The sequence below is a fragment of the Podarcis filfolensis genome (genome assembly GCF_964270895.1).
Source record: "Podarcis filfolensis genome assembly, chromosome: 8".
Lineage (NCBI taxonomy): Eukaryota > Metazoa > Chordata > Lepidosauria > Squamata > Lacertidae > Podarcis > Podarcis filfolensis.
In genome coordinates this window covers 28,005,228-28,025,753 of record NC_139611.1, presented here as the reverse complement: position 1 = coordinate 28,025,753, position 20,526 = coordinate 28,005,228, and the positions used below count along the sequence as shown (strand labels likewise).

The 20,526-nt window shown below is 45.5% G+C and overlaps 1 protein-coding gene across 5 annotated transcripts in view; it reads left to right on the top strand.

The window, feature by feature from the left end:
* The window catches only part of AJAP1 (adherens junctions associated protein 1), a 119,842-nt gene that overhangs the window by 26,661 nt on the left and 72,655 nt on the right, over positions 1 to 20,526 (top strand). For all 5 annotated transcript variants that reach the window (XR_014551655.1, XR_014551656.1, XM_083628853.1 and 2 more), the window contains exon 2: positions 19,571 to 20,307. Coding sequence is in view for 3 of the 5 variants with exons in the window: in XM_083628853.1 (XP_083484979.1) it covers positions 19,571 to 20,307 (737 nt within the window). In the remaining 2 variants the exon portion in view is untranslated. The remainder of the gene's footprint in view (positions 1 to 19,570; positions 20,308 to 20,526) is intronic.

Sequence of the window (20,526 nt, the reverse complement as noted above, 5' to 3'; positions counted from 1 at the left end):
GCTAACAAAAAAAAAATCACATAAGAAGAGCTACAACTAGATAGCATTATGAACGTGGTGGACTCTCCTTCATTCCAGCTTTTAAAAGAGAGGTTTGATAGTGATCTGTCAAGGATTCTTTAGCTGTTGTGATTCCAGCATTGCTGCTTTAAAAGGGAGGTTGGGCTAGATGGCCCTTGAGGTCCCTTTCAACTCTACAATTCTATGGGTCTATACAATAACAGGAATCTTGTAATAACAAGGAGTAATCTAATAGGTCAGGGAAAGCCCAGGCAAAATGAGATGTCTTTGCAAGACCTCTGAAGCAAGTGATGCTTCAGCAACAACAGAAAATGCTCATTTTAGGGTCACTGCCCAGTGATCTTCCATAGAGTGTTGTGCCAAGAGTAAAATCTCACTGCATGATCTGATTTTATGGCTTAATCCACCACAGATGCCTGGCTACAGAAATAAGAGGGCTATGACTTGATAGAGATGAAATAATTTAGATAGGCCTTAAAAAAAATAAAAGGGGGGGAATGATAACTACATTTAAAGCAGGATATCCTACAATTTTAAACAGTCAAGAATCATGGAAGCTGCAGTTTGTTAAGCGTGCCAAGGGTTGCTAAGAGAGATCCCTTGTTTCTCCTCACAGAGCTACAATTCCCAGAGCTCCCAGGGAAAAGGGTTTGATTGCTAAACCACTCTGGGAATTGTAGTTCTGTGAGGGGACTAGGTGGTTCTCCTAACAACCATTGACACCCTTAACAAAGCACAGGTCTCACGATTCTTTGGAAGAAGCCATGACTGTTTAAAAGTGGTAGTATACTGCTTTAAATGTATGGTGCGGATGGGACCTTAGACAGTTAACTTTTTGAGAAGAGTTTGGATTTGATAGCCCGATTTATCACTACCCGAAGGAGTCTCAAAACGGCTAACATTCTCCTTTCCCTTCCTCCCCCACAACAAACACTCTGTGAGGTGAGTGGGGCTGAGAGACTTCAGAGAAGTGTGACTGGCCCAAGGTCACCCAGCAGCTGCATGTGGAGGAGCGGAGACGCGAACCCGGTTCCCCAGATTATGAGTCTATCGCTCTTAACCACTACACTGACTGCAGAGGCCCCTGTTTCTGGGCAAGTCATCCACGCCACTCAAACCCTTACAAGGTATCCCTAAAAGGCAACTGTTATGGACAGCATGGGGACAGTGATTTGCCATGGGTAGTCCTTGGGAAATAAACACGTCCTCATAAATCGGGACAGCAAGAGCGCATGCCAGAGGGATTCGGAAATATATTACTGCGCCAAACCACACAACAAGGGGAGGGTCTGCCACTCTCCCTCTCGTGTAACTGCTGCCAGTTTGGCATGTGTTGTGTATGCCAGGGATGGAGGGGGGGGGAGGAGCAGAGCTAATTCAATCCAGGAGGCAGGTGCGGATTTCGGCGGACACAAAACCCCTTTGTTTAAGCCAAAGTCTCAACGATGGGAGAAGGGGGAGGTTGCCATCAGTGTGATGAAAAACCCAGTGGCCTGGTCCACACTGCAATAAATGCTCGTAGTGTTTAGGTGGATGTTTCCAGATGCTGGTCTTGTTTCTAAGCTCAGGTGGTGGGAGAATTTGTGGCAAACTTAGGTGCCCTGTGCTACATCCTACAGTGTCACACATGGAAACAGAGACATACATGTGACATGCCATACCAAGGAATCAGTGAATGAGTTTTATTCCTTGCTTTTTGCACAATGCATTCTTTTCTATGGCTATATTCTTCCATTTCTGGGTTAAAAGCTAGGAATCTGTTTTATCCTTTGGATTAAAACATATATATATTTGGAGAATGTTGTTTAGCAGCACAAATCCCTAAAACTTCTACTCATAAGTGATTCCTACTGAATTCAAATTTCTCCTGCAGCTTGGGGGAACCATTATTAATGAAGAAAAGAATTGCATTTGAGAAATTAGGAAAGGAAAGCAGGGTTTGAGCACAAGGGCTCCCCTTTGCTCCTGCAGATTCCCGCAACTGGCATTCAGAAGCATTGCTGCCTCTGAGGATGGAGGCAGAGCATAGCCATCATGGCATGTAGACACTGATAGCTTTATTCTCCTCCATGAATTTGCTGCATCCTCTTTTAAAGCCATCCAGGTTGCTTGGCCAACACTGCCTCCTGTGGGAGTGAGTTCCATAGTTTAAGTCCTGTGTGAAGGAGTGCTTTCCTTTATCTGTCTTGAATCTTTCAACATTGCAGAGATAATTGGATGAACAAAAATTATATATTGATTAAAAGAACAGCTGCCCAGCCAGTATTAGCACCACCCACTCAGATTGCACCGAACTAACCTCCCAGGCACCAGCCACGTGGCCAATGTCCTCTGGCTAGAGGTCCTCTGTGAGTTTGTCTTAAAGCAACAGCCACATCGACAACACGTCTTCTGAATATCAGTTGCCAGAAGCCACAAGAGAGCAAGGGACTCTTGTGCTTGAATCCTGCTTGCTTGTTTCCTATGGGCATCTGGGTGGCCACTGTGAGTAGAGAAAGCTGAACCAGATGAGCCAACTGGGACGATCCAGCTGGCTATTCTGATGCAGGAATCACAGCTAAATGAAGGGACCCTTGTTAAGAACATTTGGCTGTGGCTCCTGCATTGCAGAGGTTAGATTAGATGACCCTTTGGGTCTTTTACAACTCTACCCTTTTTAAAAAATATATATATTCTGTATTGAAAAATAAAAAATTATAAAATTACAAGTGCACGGAGTAAGATAAGACACAAGAAAGAAGAAGAAACAAGAAGTAGTACCCATGTAGAAAACAAAACAGAACAACAACAAAAAGATACATTGCAAAAAAAGGGGGGGGACATGTTATTGTAGTTAACCAGCCCCTGTGCTAATATGATATTTTAAAAAACGAACTCTATCATTTCGTGATTTCAGTGTGTCTGTTCTGAGCAGGACTAACATGAGATGCAACCTATAAAGGGGGGGGGGGCAGAATAAATGGAAAGGAACATTTTGGGCCCAGAACCACTGCAAACAACTAATAGGATTTGCCGGTTGCCAGTTCTAGATGCTCGTTGTTATTTCTTGAAGGAAGGCATCTCCCTCCCTCCCTCTCCCAGATCTCCTTTCAGTGTTCCCAGCTCAGCAGGGGACTGTCGCCAAATTGCTCTCCCCTGCCTCTCTTGCTGCAAGGAAAGAAATAAAAGAGGCGATGAGGCGGCGAAAGCAGAGCTCTAAAGCCGGTCTGTTCCTACTCGGCGATTTCCAGAGGATGCAACTGTCAGGCTATTGATGTTTGTGGGGGAGACGGGCCGAACAGCAAGGGTCCTCTGATAGCGTGGTGTAGACAATCCTTTGCCGCAGCGGCAGATCAGAACAGCTGCCAAATAATAGCAGTCGGATCAGTCTGTGGGAGCGGGGAGGCAACAACCCTCCTGGCTTTGTGTATTTCAGGCTGTGGCCTTCTATAAGCTCCCTGGTGTTCCACCGTGACACATTTTCCTAGTCTGATTGTGAAGGTGGCTTTGGTAAACCTGAGGCCTGCTGGGTTAGGCTAGCAAGTTAATATCTCCTCTGGTGGGTATGAAACATTTGTCTTTATTTCCCAGATGTTGCCACCTTCCTCCAATGCTGGTGCAGCATGTCTCAAGCCAGGGAGGGAGAACCTTTTTCTCAGGGCCACATTCCCTTCTGGGTGACCTTCTGGGGGCCGCTTGCAAGTGATGGGCAGGGCCACAGGCAAAAGTGGGTGGGGGGATTGCTATAGATTTTACCTATGTACAGTAGGCTGGCTTCTACACGACCCCCTCTATCATCCAGCTGTGTGGGGGGGAATGCAATATCAGAGTGCAAGGATACCTTCCAGCCAGGCAACAGCACACTTAAAGTGTCACCATGTCAGTTCCTTGTGGACAGTGTGGATCTGAGCTTGGCCATCTGTTGGGGATTCTTTAATTGTGATTCCTGTTTCACAGGGGGTTGGGCTAGATGACCCTTGTGGGACCCTTTCAACTCTACAATTCTATTATCCTTTATGTTTACCACCCCAGGGAAACGTTTGTTGATTTGTGCTTTTGGGGGGGATATGTTAGCACTCACCCTGCTCTTTTTTTGTGGGATGTTTTATTGGTTTTATACTTAAATGGCATTGATCAACTTCAACAAAACCTGTTATACGCATGCCCCTGTCACACATAAGAAGGAAAGTAGAGCAAGGACACTGTCGTTGCTTCTGTTTATGTAGCTGATGCATGGGAACCAGAATCTTATCAAAATGTTCGTGTTCAATCTGATCTTTTAACAGCCTATTAGCAAGAGCCATATATAGGGACGCGAGTGGCGCTGTGGGTTAAACCACAGAGCCTAGGACTTGCCAATCAGAAGGTCGGCGGTTCGAATCCCCGAGACAGGGTGAGCTCCCATTTCTCAGTCCCTGCTCCTGCCAACCTAGCAGTCCGAAAGCACGTCAAAGTGCAAGTAGATAAATAGGTACTGCTCTGGCGGGAAGGTAAACGGCGTTTCCGTGCGCTGCTCTGGTTCTCCAGAAGTGGCTTAGTCATGCTGGCCACATGACCAGGAAGCTGTACGCCGGCTCCCTCAGCCAATAAAGCGAGATGAGCGGCGCAACCCCAGAGTCGGTCATGACTGAACCTAATGGCCAGGGGTCCCTTTACGTTAGCAAGAGCCACATCCCAAACTTTCCCTTGCCATCCCGTTAGAGGCGGACTTTGGAAGGTCTTTCCATAAGAAGATGAGAAGAACCAGTGGCCCATCTAGTCCAACAACTTGTTATCACAGTGGCCAACCAGATGCCCATTATGGGAAACCTGCAAGGAGGGCCCAAGCCCAAGAACAACAATCTCCCCTGCTGTGGTTTCCAGCAACTGGTATTCAGTGGGAGATTACCTCAAAATGGGTAGCGGTAGACAGCACTGTAGTTAGATCTTTATACTTAAAGGGAGGGTCTAGATCAGAAACTAATTACAGAAGGCCCAGAGACAGGTTTGGGTTCAATGAGTGACCACCATCATCATCATCATCTCATAAAATTCATACACTGATTGACTGTAAAAATCTCCAAAGCTGTTTACAAAAAAGATAATACAAAACAATTACAAATAAGAAAAAATTACGGAAATACTTTCAAAAAGTTAAAGTAGGCTTAAAGCAGATGTGCATCAACTTTCTAAACATCTGGGTAGGTGCACCTAAACAAACATGTTTTTAGCAGGTGCCAATGAAGGAGCCTGCCTGATATCAATCAGTTGGGAGTTCCAAAGTGTAGCTGCTGCCACAGTAAAAGACTGAGTGGAGCAGAGTGCCTTTTAGAAACTACATCAAAAATGCTTTGTCAGGTCGCAGTAAGCTGATGGTCCTCTTAATACCCCATCCTTAACCTGAGGCCAGGTGGCTACTGGCCCTGCATGCTCCCTCTCCTCACCTTGACTCCCCTCACCTGAGAATGAAGTGAAGGCCAGCTCTCTCCCTCTCTCCCCACTTTCAGCGGCACTGGAGATGAAGCTATTTCACCGTCTGTTAACTCCCCACATTCAAACCTATCAACTGCGGGCCAGTGAGCCTTGCAGATTAAATGGAAGGTAGGAGGAGGAGGGAGAAAGGAAAATGATGGGAAAAGAAAATAGAAGAGTTCCTTAATGACTTTTCTTTAATAATTTTTTTCCTAGCAAAATTTATATGAGATGCTTCTGATGCTGTTGTCGTAAACAGGTTGGCAGCCTTGCACGTCGACCCACAAAACTTAATTGCCTACAAGGGTTTCTGCTAACCCATTGACCCACTTATCCCTGTGGGAGGCTCTTTGGTGACAAATCAGGTACCCCACATTCATTCTGATGACTCTCTGCCAGGATTTGTGTGGTCTGTTCAGTTGAATTGCCTTTGCCTTTTTTTTTTGATGCCACTATGTGGAACAAGCTAAGCTGGGCTTATGGCAAGTGGCCTACCCAAGGCTCCGTTGTGAGGGAGTTTCATGGTTAAGGAGAAATCTGAACCTATCTCTCCCCAGCTGCATGCCAAAACTTGACCCACTGAATCATAGCGATTCTGTCACATTTTTGTGCATCACCTGGTCCCCATCCATCACATTTCACTAAGCTTCCAGAAGCTTTGCCTACATAGTAAGAAAATAAGGAGAACCCTGGTGTATCAGGTCCCCTATTTTGGAGGTGACAGGCACATCTGCCAACATTTGATGATAATTTGGCCTTGTCTCCTGATTCCACTAAAGCCACACACCCTTTCCCACTGCTCCCAGTGTGACTGCCTCTGCCTCTGTATATACTTGATCCTATGCTCAGACCCAACTTTTGCATTTGCATCTGCATTCCTACGGATGCCTGTGTTCAGATTTAAGGCAGATTGCAGGATCCCCAGTAAGACCTGCCCCCCGCTGTCCTCATTTCCATCCTGCTGCTCACCATATGCACTCTGTCTTCTTGATTACATCATCTCCTCCCTGACCCAGCCGAACAGAATTTTTCAGCTGAGTTTATTGTTCCTGTTTTGTTTTTGTTTTTCAGTTCACCCAATTTATCCTGCACCCTCCCCAAACCACAGCATCTGAATGTGTATAAGATGCATAAAGACGTGGGAACCTTCAACACAGTTTTGCAGTTTACAATGATTCTCTTCAGGGACCCAGCCAGTCATGCCCACTGTCATTCCACATTTAGTCAGCATTCCATCCCCAATGAGCATGCTCAGTCTTCATCGGGTTGCTTTGTGGAAGGTTAACCCCTTTCAGTTACCCACCTCTAAACATACTGTATTTTTAGTTTCGCAAACCTTCGGCATTCAGCATGCTTCTTTTGGGTGTATAAGGATAAGCTGTTGGGAACCGAGTTTGCTGTTTAATAGAAGCAAAGAGTGATAGAATTGTAGAGTCAGAAGGGACCTCAAGGGTCATCTAGTCCAACCCCCTGCAATGTAGGAATTGCAGCTCAAAAATACCTGACAGGTGGCCATCTGATCTCTGTTGAAAAACTTCCAATGACAGAGAGTCCACCACCTTCCAAGGGCGTCTGTTCTGCCATCAGACCATCAGAAAGGTATTCCTAAAGTTTACCTGGAATCCCCCTTCTTGTCATTTGAACCCATTGTTTTGGCTCCTACCCTCTGGAGCAGCAGAGTGGGATGTGGACACACATGAGCCCCTTGAAATGATCCAGCCGAGGTAGCCCTCATCTTTGCCCCCCGCAGAATTTGGAATCAGAAAGACTGATTGCAGCTTGGGCTTCCATAAACCTTTTCTCGGCGGGGGCTGTGTACTTGCAAGGACAACCACATGGTGGAATTTAGCTCCCTGCCTGTGGGTGTGAGCCAGATCCACCTTGACGCACATAGATCTGCCTAGACTGACTGACAAGCTGCCTGCTTCCTCGCTGTGTGTTTGGCTGCGAAGCCGGCGCCTGGACAGACTGAAATGAAATGGAACACTTCCCAGTCTTTCTGGGTTCGTGGGCTTTTGCAGTGTTTGAAGTGCATTGCTGAGTGAATTAAAATCCAGGCATGTCACCAGAATGGCAGCCTTTCTGGAAGGAAGGCAGGGGGGAAGAAAGCTGTTCTCCCTGGCTCAGCCAAGGCAGCATCCAACCGCTTTGACCCTCTGCCCCGGGTCAGCAAAGCATAAATCTCAGCAACTAGAGAAACCTTGAGAGCACAAGATTCAGGGGATACTGTGCTGCTCTCCCCTGCTTTCTTTAAAACCTTGTGGTTTTGGCAGCCTTCCTTCAGGATGTTGAGGTCCAGAAGCTCTCAGGGCTGGAGTGCTGGGGTCAGCACCAGGGAACAGCAGACGCTTCAGTCTACTATGCCTGGGTGCCCAGCTAATGCACAGCAAAATTGTACTGTTAGAACTGTGTGTCTGGCTGTTTTAAAAAGGACAGTGTCAACCAATGTTTCACACAGACAAAGTGTTTATTGAGAACATTTAAAAAATAATAATAAATGTTTAGCTGCAGCCAGAGAGGGCATCTTTTGCCCCTCCACAAATCCTTTCACAGAGGCATACAGTGGAAGGTTGTGGAACACTTTGCAATTGTGGTGTTTAAGAAATAGTTTGCATGTAGAAGGCCTAGATTCCACAAGGAAGTAAGAGGAGCTTGCTGGGTCAGGCCAATGACCCACCTAGTCCAGCATCCTGTTCTCACAGTGGCCAACTGCAAGCAGAATTTGAGCACAAGAAGAATCTCTCCCCGCTGTGGTCTCCAACTGGTATTCACAAGCATTGTTGCCTCCACGGAGGTAGAACATAGTCATCATGGCTGGTAGCCATTGACAGTCTTATCCTCCATGAATTTCTCCAATCTCTTTCAAAGCCATCCAAGATGGAGGCTATTACTGCCTCCTGTGGCAGCGAGTTCCACCGTTTAACTATGCACTGCACAAAGAAGGACTTGGTTTTATCCGTCCTGAATCTTCCAACATTCAGCTTCATTGGATGTCCCCTTGTTCTACTGTTAGGAAAGAGGGAGAAAAGCTTTTTTTCTATCCACTTTCTCTATGCCAGGTGTCATTTTATAAACTCCTATCCTACTGCCTCTTACTTGCCTTTTCTCTAAAGTCCCCAATGCCACAACCTTTCTTCATAGGGGAGTTGCTCCATCTCCTTGATAATTTTGTTGGCCCTTTTTGGAACCTTCATGAACCACCCCAAACATCTCCAGGTAGGACTAGGAAGCCCTCCTCTCTGACTCTCAGGGGCATGCTCCCGGATAGTGTTGGCCAGGAGTAGCTGATGTGTTCCCTTCCAGATGTTACTGGGCCACAACTCCTACTGGTCCCAGCCAGCACGGCCAATGGTCAAATGAGAGCTGTAGTTCAATGGTCAACAATGAGAGCTGTAGTTCAACTACATCTGGATGGCAACGCTTTGCCAGCGACAAACAGCCATAATGTCATCATGCCAAATGAAGCATAGAAACATCACCAGCCAAAATCTCACCATTCACCACAGCCAATAGCATGAAGAGCAAAGAAGGAATATGAAGGCAAGGACAATAAAGACACAGGAGGAAGGAAAAGGAGCCTAAATGTTGGCAAGAAGCAAAATACCGCCCATAAGCTGCTAACTATTTCTGTTTGGGGAGAGGGGGGAATCTCTGTATGTTTTCTTTGATGTAGACAAATCTGAGCACAAAATGAAATAAATTGTTTTGGTTCAGGCAAACTTTTTGATGACCCTCTAAAGCCACTCTTGAAGAGGAAAAAAAAAACGACTTAATGGCAGGGAGATCCATTTCTGACACAACAGCTCCACTCAAAGCATCCTTGAGCTGGGATCAGAAAGATGAAACAGAGAGAACAACTGAGTCTTTTAAAAATGGGTGATTGGGATGCCTCTCTCTGTGTGCTCTCCTTTTTTTTGTGTGAGGGGGTGTCCTCCCTCTTCTAAAAGGAGGGACCATGTTCATTTTCAAATGAGAAAAATGCAAAGCACTCTAAGTAAAGCTAACCTCACAATAAGCCCGCCTGAATCCTGCTGATTACAGCAATTGCCAGAAAGCTCTTTTGCCCGAATAAGTTTGCCTGATTGCCCGTCCTAATTTGTTACATGGAAAATACCTATTTTCTTGTTTAGCAGCCAAGGGTGAAAATCTTTTCTCTCCCTCTCTGCATCGTACAAGATGCTAGAAATGCAGAAGAGAGGAGGTCTGAGTTCTTTTAGCATGGCTTAACTTTTATATATATAATATTCTTTCTTTTTCTTTTCTTTTAAATAAATATTCCTTTATATTCAATTAGGCTGTTCTTCTAAAAATACATAATGTTAAGTAGGGGGAGAATATTAAGTCTGTGGCTAGATGGCAAGCTGGGGTCGTAATATAAACTGAAGTGGAAATGGGGCAAGCTGAAAGACTAGGGGGTGGGGATGAGGGGGAAAAATTGACATATTTGTCCATCCCTAGCATTCATCTGGAATTCATCATGTAATAGAGTTCAGCTTCAATTTTTCCTTTTAAAGTTTCTAGTCCTTATGACTTGATTGCAGCAATTATTGCCTCCTACTGGGGACTTGGAATGGATGGGTTATAGCAGGCAGAACTCACAGTGATGGTAGACTTGCCTCTTTTGGCCTCACCTCGTTTACTAGGTTCATGTAAGGATGAAATGAAGCAAGGGAGATTAATGCTCACTTAACAGAAGAAAGCATCAGCAATAAAGAAAGAAAAGCATTTGGCTGATGAGGATTTTTAAAAATTGCTGTTCCTGTTCATTGCTTTATGTGTCTTGCGCCTTTCAAACTGCTGACTGTATATTGTGGGTGGTGGACCTGCACCCTCCAGATGTTGCTGGACTGCAACTCCCAGCATTCCTAGCTGGAAAACTGAGTCCACTCTTTGTATACATGAGACCCTGGGGACATAGTGGATAGCTCCGTGGAGATGCGAACCCAGCGTGCGGCAACTGTGCAAAGGGCAAATTCCATGCTAGGGATCATTAGGAAAGGAATTGAAAATAAGTCTGCCAATATCATAATAGCATTATACAATTCTATGGTACAGCCACATTTGGAATGCTGTGTGCAGTTCTTGTTGCCTTGCTTAAAAAAAAAGGATGTTGTAGAGTTGGAAAAGGTTCAGAAAAGGTACAACCCAAAATGATCAAGGGGATTGAAGAAAACCCCTATGGGGGAAAGTTGCAACTTTCAGGACTTTTTAGTTTACAAAAAAAGGCGAGAAAGAGGTGACATGACGGAGGTTTGTAAAATGATGCCTGGGATGGAGAAATTGGGCTTTGAACAGCTTTTCTCTCTCTCTTATCATGCTAGAACTAAGGGTGATACAATGAAGCTGAACGTTTGGAGATTAAGGACAGGTAAAAGAAAGTATAGAATCATAGAACTGTAGAGCTGGAATCTCTAGTCATCTAGTTCAACCTCCAGCAATGCAGGAATCTCACTAAAGCCTCCATGACAGATGGCCCTTCAACTTCTGCTTAAAAACATCCAGTGAATGAGACTCCACCACCTACAAGGGAGAACATTCCACTGCTGAACAGCTCTTCACATTGGAAAGTTCCTCCTGATGTTTAGTGTTTCTTGTAATTTGAAACCACTGGTTTGGGCCCTACCATCCGCAGCAGGAGAAAACAAGCTTCCTCCCATGTGAAAGCCATTCAGGTATTTGAAGATGGCTATCATATATGCTCTTAGTCTCCTCTTTTCTAGGCTAAACATACCCAACCATTCCTCATGGTTGGTTTGCAGAACCTTGACCATCCTGGTCACCCTCCTTTGCACACGTTCCAGCTTGCCAACATCCTTCTTAAATTATGGCACCCAGAATTGGACACAGGATGCTGGACTAGATGGACCATTGGCCTGACCCATCATGCTTTTCTTAGGTTCTTCTGGATGGGCCTTGCAGGGTTTACTTGGAACTCTCACAAATGGTAGATCCTTTCCAGTTTGAGGAGAAGCACACCCTTCCATCCTTACTCTAGACCATCACCAGTGGTATAAGGTATGGCCAGTGGCCAGCTTATTATAGCCTTTCCAGGTTGTCCAAAGCAATTCTACTGACATGAAGTAGAAATGAGTTTCCTCCTTCAAAACACCATATCAAGGTTGCTCACTCATCTCCATTAACATCACAGTTTATGGTCCCCTTGTCAGGCAGGGGAGAATGAATCTCAAGCATGGACCTAGCCAAGCAAATTGCCCAAAGCCTCCCTATTTCCTGGTAAGGCAGAATTTGGGTTGAGAAGGATTGAAGCCCCCACAGTTATCTGTTGCAGAGGATCTCATGTGACACACAAACCCGTGTGTGTGTGTGTGAACACACAAGAGAGAGAAAGATGGTGTGTGTTGACAGGATGTCTTCCCGAATAAAATAGCTGTGTGTGGGAGTTTTCTGGTTGTCTAGGCAACACACCACTAAACTATTTGGAGACAGCGATAGGAAATCTTTAGTTCCCAATGAGCTGATTTCACCAGCCACCTCAAGGAAAGGATGTCCTTTCCCCTTGACTGAGATGGCCACCGATATCCAACGGACCCTCACAAATAGAGAGTGAGCCTTAGTTCATGCACTTACGAGGGAAGCATCAGAGCAAGGCAGAGGCTTCCGGAATTTTCCTCACTCAAATTTCTCCTTGGAATTTGTTTTTGAAAACGGGTGCATTTGGCACTCTCTGATGCCTTCAAAGAAACATAGAATCGTAGAATTGTAGGCTTGGAAGGAAGCCCAAAGGATCATCTAGTCCAACCCTCTGCAATACAGGAATCACAACTGACAGTGGCCCTCCAAACTCTGCTTACAAACTTCCAATGAATGAGAGTCCGCCACCTTCTGAAGTAGCCCATCCCACTGTCAAACAGCTTTTACCCTCAGAAAGTTCTTCTCAATATTTGTCAGAATCTCCTTTCTTGCCGTTTGAATCCATTGGTTTGGGTCTCTGTTGTTTAAATGTCTGGATTTTGTATAGAACATTGTGGGTGGGTGGTTTGCACATTTCTGTCATTCTCCAGGTCTGGCATCAAGGGTTCAACATTGATGGGCACTGGTCATTGTACCCACCATTAATGAGACCACTACCAACTCCTCCTCTCCTCTGGCCCCACTGCTGGACCTCCTTGCTGCCTCTGTTGTATATGCAAATGAGCCGGGACTGGAGTAAGGAAGCAGATCAGCTCCTTCCTTGCCTCTGAGCAAGCAGGCAGGGCATATGTAGGAAAGAGTGAATGAAGGGTCAGGAATGAGGAAGAGGTGAGCCCATAGGAGGGCGCTCTTTAGGGCAATTTGCCCCCTCCCTTACAAAAAACCACTCCTGCAGCCTGCAGTGCATTCTTTACCTTCTACACTATCAATGGCCCCAATGAATTGCTCTTGCATTGCGATTCAACTGCATGCATAACTACATCAAGATTCCTTGTCTGTGGTGCTTTGCCCATGCACCAGCAAATGCTTCTCGACAAGAATTTTAATGCAGCCGTGCAGTCACATTGATAGGGTTGCATTGACTGTTAGTTGTGCTCAGAGTAGACCCATGGAAATGAATGGCCTGAGGCTAGTAATGCCCATTAATTCCAAAGGGTTTACTCAGAGAAGGATTAGCACTGGATATGATCTGCAATGTTTGTGTGTGGGATGAAGATGAACATGAATGAACAGAGCCCAATGCTACCTGTTAATTTTAGATGAGGGTTTGCAAACTCCCATTAAACATGCATTCAGGGTCATGGGGAAAAGAAATGTATGTAGGCTTCCTTCCTTTTCTCTGTTCTCCTCTCCTCTCTGCCAGACCTCCCCACTCTTTTGACAGCCTTGGATCTTGCATGGACCTGACCTGACCTGACCTGGTGCAAACTGGCTGAATCCTGAGTCGACCCAATTTGGTTCAGGATCTGGGATTCAGCTGGATCTGCTGCACAGCCCTAGTGACAACATTGTCTAAGTGCCTACTCCTTTGCTCTGGATTGCTGCTCTGGAGAGTTGTCCTCTCCTCTCCTATTTTTGTCACTATGAACCTGTGTCTGGCCCTACCATTGTCCACACAGACTGACCGCACCCACTACTCTTCCCATTCCTGGAACTCCAGCACCTGGTGATTGACCTTAGCTGAGGCCTCTTAATTAGGACCAAACGTTACCTGACATCAAAGGTTGCAGGACTGGATCATCCCCTGCAGTTTCTAAAAAGAGCTAAAAGCATCTTTTGAGTGGGAGCTGATTTCGACAAGGGCAGTAACTGCTGCAACCATCAGGGGAGACAGCTGGACCCTCCCACACACACAGTTTCCCCATTCCAAATCGTCTGCGATTTCCCCCCTCAGATTTGCTCACTATAGCAGAGGCAGGATAAAGTACATGTAGGGGTTGGTGGATGGATCAGGTTATTCTGTTTCCGCGTCAGTTTCGCTTGCTTTTATTCATATATTCATTCCATCCTCTTTCAGCATCAATTGGTGAATACCCTTGTTTTTAATGTTAGATGTTGTCACTTTTTTATTATTAATATTCTGTTGGGAGCTGCCAAGAGTGGCTGGGGAAGCACAGCCGGATGAGCGGGGTATAAATATATTATTATTATTAAGCAAGCAAACCGCAGCAAAAAAATAACAAATCACTTTTTTTAAAAGGTCATATTTTGCCTTTAAATTAGGGATGGGGAATAAATTTGATTCATTTCACCTTTAAAGATAAACCTACCTAATTTACACTTAACTAACACAGTGCATGAGCTGAAATGCAGACATCCTTCAAAAATTCACACTCCTCTGAATTTTGCAATGTAGTTCTCCAGTCAAGTAATGGGTACAAAAATGCACATACTAGGGTAAAGTTTGCCTAAAAATGCATCTGTTGGGGAAAATAACATACCAAAGAGCAGCGTAGAAGAAGTTGCTTTGCAAAAACATTTTGCATACTGCGTTAGGTAAAATGGCGTACAAGATTGTATATAGGAGGGGAAAGCTAGACTAAACATAGTTATTATGAATTTCATTTACAAGCATGCATTTTAATGCAAAATGTGCATTTTTATAGGCATTTTGGTCCCTTGTTTGAGCTGAAAGCTGTATTTCAAAATTTGGAGGAGTGCAATAAATAGAAGGGATCTCTGCATTCCGATATGTGTATTAGTCCAGGAGGTGTGATTGGGGTTGTTCCATGTAAAACTGTGGACCGAACAAAGTCTTAGAGCCTCCCCAGCTAGCCCATAAACCCAGACCAAAATGTAAGTTGCTGCTCAGTTGTAAAAGGAATTGCTTATGTAGTGTGGACAGGATACAGACTGCCCAGTCTGCAGACACAGAGGTTAAAACACCATGAGGGTTGAGAGAATGAAGTTATAGACTTGCGGCTGTGGTGATTGTGAGCCTGGAGATGGATGCCCTGTCAGGCAACCCTGTGCCCTGGCTGTCTTCCTCTCCTGCAAGGAGAAATTTCAAATCACATTAACAGTGTTAGCTGGGGCTCAAGTCTGAGTCTGACGGGCCATTATAAATGACAGCAAGGCTGGGCATTTTTATTAAGGAAGAGCCTTGCTTTAATGCTCTCTCTGGAAACTTGCACTCGACTTACCCGCAGCGATGCCTGGGTTTTTCCTTGCAGATCTGCAGCAGAGGAGAATGATTCCCTCTTTTGTCTTTCAATTATTGTTTCCCAGACACCATAAAAGGGGTGGCAAAGGCAGTGAGGGGACTCATTGGGCCCATTTGGAGATGTGTGTGTGTGTGTGGGGGGGGGGGTTCCAAAGCAACCCCTGACACCTCTATCAATACCATTTAACCAAATGAACCATCTCCGCCTCTAAAAAAAGCATTCTTCCTAGCACACGTAAGGACAGTAGCTGCAATACTGCCCGTTGGCTATCATCAGTGGTGGTGCTGAAGAGCCAATAGTTCCCTCCTCTGCAGAGTGTGCCAGAATTTCTGGCTTGAGATTGTTATCACCTTGAAGTGTTCCCTGCCATCACTGAACCAAATAGGATTCAGTTGCAGGACTGGGTGAATGTTGGGTGGGTGCCCCAGCAAAGTGCTCTTTTTGGGGCAACATGATAGAAGTTAATAAAACTATGCAAGACATAGGGAAAGTGGATAAAGGAAAGTTTTTCTCCCTTCCCCACAGCTGGTATATAACTCATTTCCAACAGCTGGTATTCAGAAGCATCACTGCCTGTAACTCTGAATAAAGAGCATATCCACTGTAACTGGTAGCCATTGATAGACTTCTCCTCCATGAATTTCTCCAAGCCTCTTTTAAATCCATGCAAGTTGGTGGCCACCACTGCCTCCTGGGGGATTGAGTTCCCTAGCTTAACTATGTGGGATGTGAAACACAAGAGCAGTCAAGTACAATATTCCTAGAGTGAACATGTTTACACATGGGGAGGAATGTTTGTCCAGCCATCAGGTAAACTTCCTGTTTCCTTCTGGGCTGGGACAGACTTCCTCTGCATGTGACTAGAGGTGGGTGTGGCCTCACCTGTGCAGGTAACAACAAACACACAGGGCAGGGCAGCTACCTCTCTCTTTCTCCACAAGCATCGGAGAAGCAACATCTGCTTCCAGCCAAGAGAGGACAAAGGGACTGTTCTCTTATGGAATAGTTTCCAAGTATATGTTACTTTTCTAAGCTAAGTTTGCCTTCTGGGATCCGATTGTGAACAGAATGCGTGAGTAAACCATTTTTTATACATTTGTAGAAGACTGTGCCGTGTTTTATCTTTTATGAAGGAATAAGGGGAAAATACCAGAACAGTTATTATAGAGGCTTTAGCGAGCCTGAGCAAACGCATCCGCTGCAAGTTTAAGAAGGGGGGATGTTACTCTGCTAAATTGTAGAACTTGTTAACACAAGTTGGAAAAGGATATAATCAGACAATATATCCTCTCCTGCATTCCTGAACATCCCCACAAACTATGTGTCATGTTAAGAAATACTTTCTTTTTCTTCTTTTTCTTTTTATCTGTCCTGTCAGGGACTGGGCAGAGGAGGAATAGTGGAGACCGCCTCCCCAATCTGACCCTTCCTGAGAAGAAGGAGACAGTTCAGAATTACAAAGGGGTTTGAGGGAGGTTACAGCTGAGGGGCAGTTGAGGGAGGTGACTGGGAAATAATGGGAGAGGAGGAAGAAGCAGCACCAGGGGAGAGACAGCTGCTAGACTCAGTGTCTTTAGAAAGCATTCCAGACCCCCCTTCTCTCCCAGAACACAGCGGGCCTTGAAAGTAGGAGAGCAAAGAGCTCAAAGGCAAAAGGCCCTTTCCAGCACTGGTAGTGATGACTCATGAGGAAGTGAGAGAGATGGAGGGGGTGGGGTTTCACTCGGAGCAACACCATTACTCCAAGAGGCTGCATTTCTAAGCCTCTCTCTGAATACTGAATAAAAAGCACTGGTAAGAACTTTCCTTGTCTCATCCATTCCTAGCAACCTACTGTGGGGGGTTTGGGTCCTCTGACATGTTCTGAATCTCCCAACATTAAGTTGCACAGGATGTCCACAAGTTCTAATGTTACGACAGAGGGCGAAAATAGGAAAAATATTTCTCTATCCACTTTCTTGATGCCATGTATCATTTTATAAACCTCTATCATGTGACCTCTTACACACCTTTTTTCTAAACTAAAAAGTCCTGAACTTTTCCTCATAGGGGATTCACTCCACCCCCTTGATAATTTTGGGTTGCCTTTTTCTGAACCTTTTCCAACTCTATACAGCGGTACCTCTGGTTACGAACTTAATTTGTTCTGGAGGTCCGTTCTTAACCTGAAACCATTCTTAACTTAAGATACCACTTTAGCTAATGGGGCCTCCCGCTGCCACGCAATTTCTGTTCTCATCCTGAGGTAAAGTGTTTAACTCGAGGTACTACTTCTGGGTTAGCGGATTCTGTAACCTGAAGTGTTTGTAACCCGAGGTACCACTGTAATATCCTTTTTTGAGGTAAGCCAACAAGAACTGCACACAGTATTCCAACTGTGGCTGCACCATAGAATTGTATAACAGTATTATGATACTGGCAGTTCTAGGTTCAGTCCCTTTCCTATAGACCACTAGCATGAGAATCACAGCTGGGGGAAATGCAGTTGTGCTCACATCCTGCTTCTGGGCTTCCCATTGGGGCAACTGGTTGGCCACTGAGAGAATAGGATGCTGGAGTGGATGGGTTGCTTCTTCTTGCATTCTCATGTTCATACTTCTACAGAGAGACTAGTTGGATCTTGTTGACCTTTCACTGCCCAGCAGATGTGGCCAAGACTGGCTGAGTTTCCAGGATAGGATTTTGCAGTCTCACAGAGCTGTGTCAGGCCCTTGAGGTCCCAGAGCCATTCTGAACAGTTTGCGTGATCATGCCAGATCTGATTGTGCATCATGCCCAGTCAGCAAGACATAATGCAGCCATTCTCTCCCTTCTCTCTTCCATCTCTATTTCATTTCATTAAAAAAGTAAGTTTTATAGCCTACTGGATGTGCTGGATGGAAGGAAAAATACAAGGGCTTATCTCAGGGCTGCTAAATTGCAATCCTGGGCAGTGAGTCAACCTGGTTATTGCTGAGAGGAACAATGGAAGGGATTGATGGCTATTAGATGTAAATCGAACCTCTGCATTGAAGGGCAGTATATCTCTCAGCAGTAAATGCTGTGGGCCCACAAAGCAAGGCTGGTTGTGGGTGGCGATGGCAAAGTGACTTTCCCTGCCTTCCCTTCCCATAGTCCAGTGTTTTTCAGAAGAAAAGAAGAGCCCTTGCTGGATTAGGCCAAAGGAGGACCATCTAGTCCAGTATCCTGTTCTCACAGTGGCCAACCAGATGCCTGTGGGAAGTCTACAAGCAGGGCCTGAGGACAAAGAGCACTGTCAACTCCTGTGGCTTCCAGGGTAATGGGAAGCCGGGTTAGATTCACCGATATTCAATTTTTGCCCAAATATCCAATTCTGAATGTGGCATTTGAAAACTGCAAAATACTTGTGCATGTCATCCATCAATGCTACTGCATGTCAACTGTCAAATAGCAAATATGGAATTCATTAGGGGCTACCACCCCTTCTCATAGTGCTTGCCAACCTTGCCTACCCGCCACCAGCCCACCAACCCCCTTGCCAACCCCCACCTCTCTCTTTACACCCAAATCTCAAATCCCTCAAAACTCCTTCAGGCACTCCTCCATATCCCATCACAGCTGCTCTGTGTACCTCCATCACTGCTCTAATCAAACCTTGGCTGTTGTTTAAAACCCAATTTTATATCCTGACTTCTCCTTTGCTCCCCCGCCATACCTTGGCCATGCAACTCCCAAGACTGTGATGAAGCACTACAAATCCTTCATCAGAGGCTGCCCTCTGACTTCGTTCCAGAAGTCTGTTCTTAACCCGAAACCGTTCTTACCGTTCTTAACCTAAGGTACCATTTTAGCTAATGGGGCCTCCTGCTGCCGCCGCACTGCTGCTGCATGATTTCTGTTCTCATCCTGAGGTAAAGTTCTTAACCTTAGGTACTACTTACGGGTTAGCGGAGTTTGTAACCCGAAGTGTTTGTAATCTGAAGCGTTTGTAACCCAAGGTACCTCTCTCTCTCTCTGTATATATATATATATATATATATATATATATATATATATATATATGAAGAAATGTCATCTGTTCAATATTGTGGGCATCAACTAGATATATTTTGGGAAAACATTTTGGCAAATGTGGGTAGGGAGACCTTTAAGGTGTCTGAGGAGGTGTTCCAGCTCTGGAAACAAAAGTGCTCATTAACCCAAAACGTTGAGCCAATTTGCACATTTGGGATAACAGTATGGTCCAGTCCTGCTTGGACTCCACTCTTGCTGACTCAACCATGTAAAATGTCACATTTAAAGGGCAACCTGTGTTGAAATCCAACAAATCTTCACCACCCAAAGGTTTGTGTGCCAGGGAAGAAATTTCAGAGCTAGCCCACTCTCTGATTTGTTAGCCACTCATGTGAGATAAGGTTTCAGAGACAAGCAGAACTGCCAGATCCATGAGCAACAGTCTGGAGAGTTTCAGTGTGTCATCCTGCAACAGTCCCCTTGAATGAACTCTGTTGACTTTTCTGTTTGTTGGCTTCTTTCTAACACAGCTCTGTGTCTATTTGCAGGTCAGGTTATCCTGTACGAAGCCATGCTTGGATTTTAATAGCCATGTTCCGACTTGCCATGGATTTCACCTCTTGTGAATCTTTGGGCCATGGTCATAGGCCCTTGCAAAGACCGGGTCACCGTGACCGACATGGATTCTGGCATAGTCCTTTGTGGAGTCTTAGATCCGGGCAGCAGGCCAGGAGTTATGGGCTTCCGGGGAACCATGCTTTCCCCTATTTGGAACGGTCTAATGGACAGCTGGCCAGTACGTATCATTCCAAACGTCTACACAAAGCCACGGACCTCCTCTGGGAAAATGGGCACCCCGAGCACTTTGTGCCCGCCAGATCAGACCCTTCTCTGGCAGACGGGAGTACAGCATACCAGACTTACTTGAGGAGGAGGAAAAGGTACCTCCGGGCGATTGGCAAGCCCACTCCAGAGACCGAGGTGATTGTCTGGGGGTCCACAAGCCCTTTGGAAACCCTGGAGAGCTTCTCGGGAATTTATGGCAGTGCCACCACCATCTCTGTTTTGCGACACAAGACCACCACCATCTCCACCACCACCACCACCACGATCACCACCACAACTGCAGCTTCCACGACGGTTCAGCCAGAAGGACCTGGCCCTGGGATTGGCACACCCAAGAACAACCCCGGTGTGATTAGCACAATGGTACCACCTGCCACTTCTGATGGGAACAGAAAAGAGGTTGGTGCCCCTCCGCCCAAGATCCCAGGAGACACTTCAGGTATATTTATAGATTGCTTTTAGATCTGTGTGTATTTGCTTGCATGTGTGCAAATGTTGCGTTTCATTTCCAGTTGTTGACCCAAGCAGGAAAACAAACAAACATACTGGGTTTCTATTGTGATTGGATGAAGGGGGCATCCTGCGTAACACAAATGCAACACACATGCACCACTAATTCATAGAACATGATATCAGAGTGGTTCACAACAATTTTATA